At 40.3% G+C, this 5,297-nt stretch overlaps 1 protein-coding gene across 1 annotated transcript; it reads right to left on the bottom strand.

The window, feature by feature from the left end:
- Positions 1 to 347: 347 nt before the first annotated feature.
- On the bottom strand, positions 348 to 5,297 carry LOC131581331 (lysosomal amino acid transporter 1 homolog). The gene is given in 8 exon segments (XM_058843439.1): positions 348 to 551; positions 706 to 711; positions 1,439 to 1,479; positions 1,482 to 1,521; positions 2,479 to 2,516; positions 4,005 to 4,095; positions 4,415 to 4,488; positions 5,096 to 5,297. Coding segments are annotated over 8 exon segments (696 nt in total).

A 5,297-nucleotide genomic window follows, 5' to 3' on the forward strand; every position in this document is an offset into this window, starting at 1 on the left:
TTTTCATTTCTTGGGCACAAAATGCCAATGCTCCACCAGGAAAGAGCACAACTAACAATAACTACTACAGTGGGTAAGAATATATTAAATATAAAAACTCCCCAGCACAATGGGGACAACTTTTAGTGTCTACTTATCACCTCCAAGTTATAAATTAACCTCTTCAAAGTAGCTTTAATATTGGTATTTTCTATAAATTTGCTATCCTTGTATGAATTATCATTATAGAATGGGTACAAATTATTGTTCAGGATGAAGATTTTATTAGCAGGTTAGTAAAAAAGTGATTTAAAAAAAAAAATCCACTTCATTTCTGATCTATTTATTAACAAGCCTACCCTGAATCTTTAGCTGTAACAGGAAGATGATACAAAAATGTTAAGAAAGAAAACTCCAAAGCTCCCAGTGAGCCAGGGAAGGTGGTGAACAAAGCAGAGCACCCAGGAGGATTCAGGTTTTGGCATCTTTAAAACAAGGCTCAGTCCACAGCTGCAGTTTCCCATCATGGCCAAGGCAAAGAGCAGGTAAAAGGTTCCTTCTGTGCATCCTCTCTGGAACCAAACACAAATTTTATACACAAATTATTAAAATAGCAGGTTTAGAAATACAAATGTTCAAATGGACCCCACAGTAGCCAGTTAGAGATAATTTGGGTATAACCCATCCAAAGATTTTCAGCCATTCTTGTCCATCTCTTCCTGGGGCTCTGAACTGCTGAGGTTCAGCACAAGTCACTGAAAATTCAGGAACTGTTACAGTGTTTAAATTTCTGGTTAATGCCATTTTTGTGGGAGTGCAAACAGCAGGATAATCTGCTCCCCAATGGAAAGTGGTTTTAAGGAAACTCTTGCTGCAGCAGTCAATTTAGCAGATGTTTTTGAAAATACTGTGGCATTCCAGGTAGAGAGGGAATATCAACAGGCTTGGAAATGAATGAATCATTTCTATAATCAATTAAAATTCCTGTGTATAATTGACAAAGTAAAATCTTCTGGTCTTTCGATGTGTTTGTTGGGTATTTTTGAATATACTGATAGTGAAGAGGCTGTGGAGAAAGGTAATGGCACCTTGGTGAAAAGGGGATAAGATTTAAAACTAATTTCCCTCTAATTCTGACTTTTATTGCCATGATGGAATAGTTTGGGGAAAGAAAAGGGGGGATGCCACTTGCTCATGACAACAATCACACAAAGCAGATTTCTGCTGATAAATCCAGCTATAAATATTCCCCCTGCCAATCAATCCTTGTCCAGCAATCAAAGACCAGCATTTTCCTAAAATTCTCACCATCCTTCTCTGAATGGGGAAAATATCCCATTTTTTTCAGTCACAAAAATGAACTTTAGAAGGTTTGAGTTGAGGAGGGCTCAGTGTGAGGGACGATCCAACACTGGAAGGAACAGAAAATCAAATAAACAAGTGCCAAAAAGCCACTCACGTTTTTATGGAGCTGGGGGAATCTACTGCCCAGGACACAGAGCCACAAATGAAACCTGGCATTTCAATCAGATCAGGAGAGCTCTGGAAAAGAAAAGCACATGGATTTTGGCAAGAACGCTCTGAGGCATTTCAGAGGATTAAACTGAGGGAGCACAGGCTGAGTTTGTGGACAGAACTCCTTTCAGGCAGCGCAGGGCTGCTCTTCAGATGACCAGAGAGGGCTGGGAAGGGTTTCATCTTCATCTCACAACAATGCAGATCAAAACTGGTGCCAGGCTTTGGGAGATGACACTGATATCACTCCAGTCCTCCTGCTAAAAAAGCCTGGGCACAATAACTCAAACCAAAACTAAAAACTGTAGCTCGAGCCACGAAAAAAATAAAAAATAAAAAATAATGAATCATCTTGTCTGGAGAAAGCAAAATACTCATTTTTCACAGTTTAAGAGTTGCTGGTTTTCTCACTCTGGCTGTGTTTTGAAAATAAGCTGCCTCCCTGCTGGGCTGTGTGCTGGATTACAATTATTTCCCTGGCATTAGCAGGAAGGCCACCAAACTGCTGGAATGGGCTGTGAACTTTCCTGCTGCACCCACAGCAGCAGCTACAATGGTGATTTTCCACTTTTATTGATTTTATTTTATTTTTTTTGTGGTCTCCACGTGGATGTTTACAGCATTTCCCACAGGCAGAGACACAACATTTATGTTCTGTTAGTTCAGAGCAGCGAATCCTCAGGGCCCAAAGGACACAGCAAGCTGCTGAAAGAAGCAATTTTATAACTTCTTTATTTTGGGGATGAGTGGGAAAAACATCCACATACGTGATTGCTAAATCCTTGTTAAAAAATCCACCAGGATTTTTTTAAAGGAGGCAAACTTTTTCAATACACATCTGGCTGGGATTTTGTTGATTTTTTTTTTTTTTTTAAATGGGAACAGGTAAGAATTGACATTATTCCTTGGGATTGCTGGATTGTGCTGCTGGTTCCTGAGGAGCAGCTGACAGAGGGCAGTGACACTCAGAGCTCCACACCCCACAATCCAGGCTGTGCCCAAATTCCTCAGGCTGGGACTGCCTGGAATGACACACAAACAAATTAGCTGAAAAAATAACATCTGCTGTTGATTTGAGGTCACTTTGTGTTTGCAGTACAAATATGCAAATGTAAAGGTAGAATTTCATGTCTCTTTTTCTTGGCAGCAGTGGAAGTTCCACCTCTTTTTTCTGGGCTCTGTGCCCACCCCTGCTCTCTGCTGCAGTGCTGAGGGTGGCAGTGCAGGAACTGCTGAGGAATTCCTTGGTGGACATTGCTCCTGACAGGAAATTCATTCTCACCTTCTCTCTAATATTACAATTATGAATGATGTCTAATTCATTATTAAATAACAGCTAATAAACAAAGCTGATGAATAGAATAGAATAGAATAGAATAGAATAGAATAGAATAGAATAGAATAGAATAGAATAGAATAGAATAGAATAGAATAGAATGGAATGGAATGGAATGGAATGGAATGGAATGGAATGGAATGGAATGGAATGGAATGGAATGGAATGGAATAGAATAGAATAGAATAGAATAGAATAGAATAGAATAGAATAGAATAGAATAGAATAGAATAGAATAGAATAGAATAGAATAGAATGTAACTTTCTTTCCACACATCTTGGTGATTAACTGTAAAATCGAGGATATTTGGAAGGTGAATGACAAAAATCTCACTGAGATATTGATGCTTGGATCATTTTGGAGCAGGCAGTGGCAGTTCCATGCTGCAAAGCCTGGGTTTGTTTCCAGAGGAGGCAGCAGGAAGGAAATCCCTCAGCATTGCCCTATCTCCAGGTTTATTATTATCATTTCCATATTGAATCTGCTTCACCCCCATTTAGTCTGTGGGGAGGCATCTGGTTTACTTCAGCTTTTTGTTACCTCTGCTCTACCATGGATTTTCTTTCCTATTTTTTTTTTTTTAAATTGGTGAGTTAATGGGTTTGATTTGATACAATATGAAGAGAGCAGTCTTCCATTTCAGACAAAACAGTAGTCCTTGGGCAGGCTGAACATTCCAGCCACTGCCAAGGTTTGCTCAAGCACAACTCCAGTAATTTCATTCCCTGGAATATGGTTTTTTTTAAATGCATATATTGAAACAGAACACATGAAGATGTCAACATATTTTATGCTATAAGCAAATAAAGCCCACTTTCAATCAACGGGGAGGAAACCAACTGAACCCCACAAAGAAATGAGGCTTGGTTTCAACTCCCACATATTTCCACAAAAACCATGGAATCAGTTAAAATATGGAACCAGATCCCAAATGCCTATTGCATTTTTTATGTCTATATCAACTGAAAGTACTCCATAGAAAATATTCACAGATGTGTGTGGGTCAGAAATGAGAAGGAAGGGAAAACTGGAGGCTGCAGGTCTCAGAACTCCAGGATTTGTACACTCTATTTTTGGACCCCTCTGAAATAAAAATGTATTTAGATGCAGGAAAATCTCTCAATAAAGACTGTGCTACATCACAGAGAACATTTTATTGTTGTAAAAACTTACATTTTGTTACCTTCTGACTCCTGAGCATCCAGTAAACAAATTGTGAAATCATAATTAGGTCCTTGCTCACATAATAAGCAGCAGTGACAATCTGAAATAAATGAAACATTTCCTTGTTCAGTAGGCAAATAATTTGAAATACCTCAACTGCACACAAATGTTGCTTCACAGTCCTAATGTGAATGACAAACACCAAATCACTGCCAGAAATAAACACCAGTGTAAATATTTGGGCAATTATGACTTGGTTTATAGATGGCAGAAGAGAGAGAACCCCCTGTTAAACACAGGAGGGCTGAGAATGGACAGAGAGTTCACAGCTCCACTTAAACTCCTAAACTGGAGAGCTGAGATTCAGACTGACAGTGAGGACTAAGGGGCAATCCCAAAGCTGAGCCCACTGGACATACCTTGCTGAATTCCATGCCCACAAACAAGACAGTTGGAATGTAAAACTCTGCAATTAATATTTCAGCTCCCATTTCTGCAGTTCGACAGCTGAGCAAGCGTGGTTTTATTTCACCTGATTTCCAGCACCCTTTTACCAGGCCTGTAAATTATATCCCCCTTTATGGGGACAGACTTTGAAGTCAATCCCTGTTTTTTTCCTGGCATTTTTAGCTGCTGAGATCACTGTCCCTTTTCCCTTGTCATCTCCTACCTGCATGTCTGAAACCTGAACGCAGTGGCCAAGTGGTTCAGTGCGAGTGCCAACTCCAGGGCTGCTCCTGAGCTTTTCCCAACCCAAACTGAACTGGCAGGACAGGATTGGTGGGGAAGCATGGATTGAAATAAACCTTGAGCTGCAAGTGCACACACAACTCGGGCTGGAGAAGATAAGAGAGGAGAGGTGATTTATTCTCATTTGCTCTAAGTGGCAGAGATTAGTGTCAAGTCAGTACAACAGCACAGTACATCAAGCTCATTTGTCAACCACCAAATATTTTTGCAAACATGAACAACATGCTTCTCTGGCATATTATTCTATCTGTATTATGCAGATAGAGGAACATATCCAAGATAAAATTAAAAAAAAAAAAGAAAAAAAGGAGGAAAAGGCAGCTTTTGCAAAAGGCTTCAGGCAAGATTACTCGTGTTTGAATCTGAGAAGTGCTTAAGACTTTCAACTGAGGGGAGTGCAGCAGGCAGCGAGCAGACAATGGAAGTGAGCCCTGTGACAAGGCTCCAGCACTCCCACACATCCCTGGCACACTCTTCCAGGAGGTGCCAAGAGCAGGGAGCTCCATTCCTGCCCAGTCTGCTGGGAGGTGCTGGGAGCTGCTGAGGAGCCAT

Source organism: Poecile atricapillus, chromosome 8 (genome assembly GCF_030490865.1).
Source record: "Poecile atricapillus isolate bPoeAtr1 chromosome 8, bPoeAtr1.hap1, whole genome shotgun sequence".
Lineage (NCBI taxonomy): Eukaryota > Metazoa > Chordata > Aves > Passeriformes > Paridae > Poecile > Poecile atricapillus.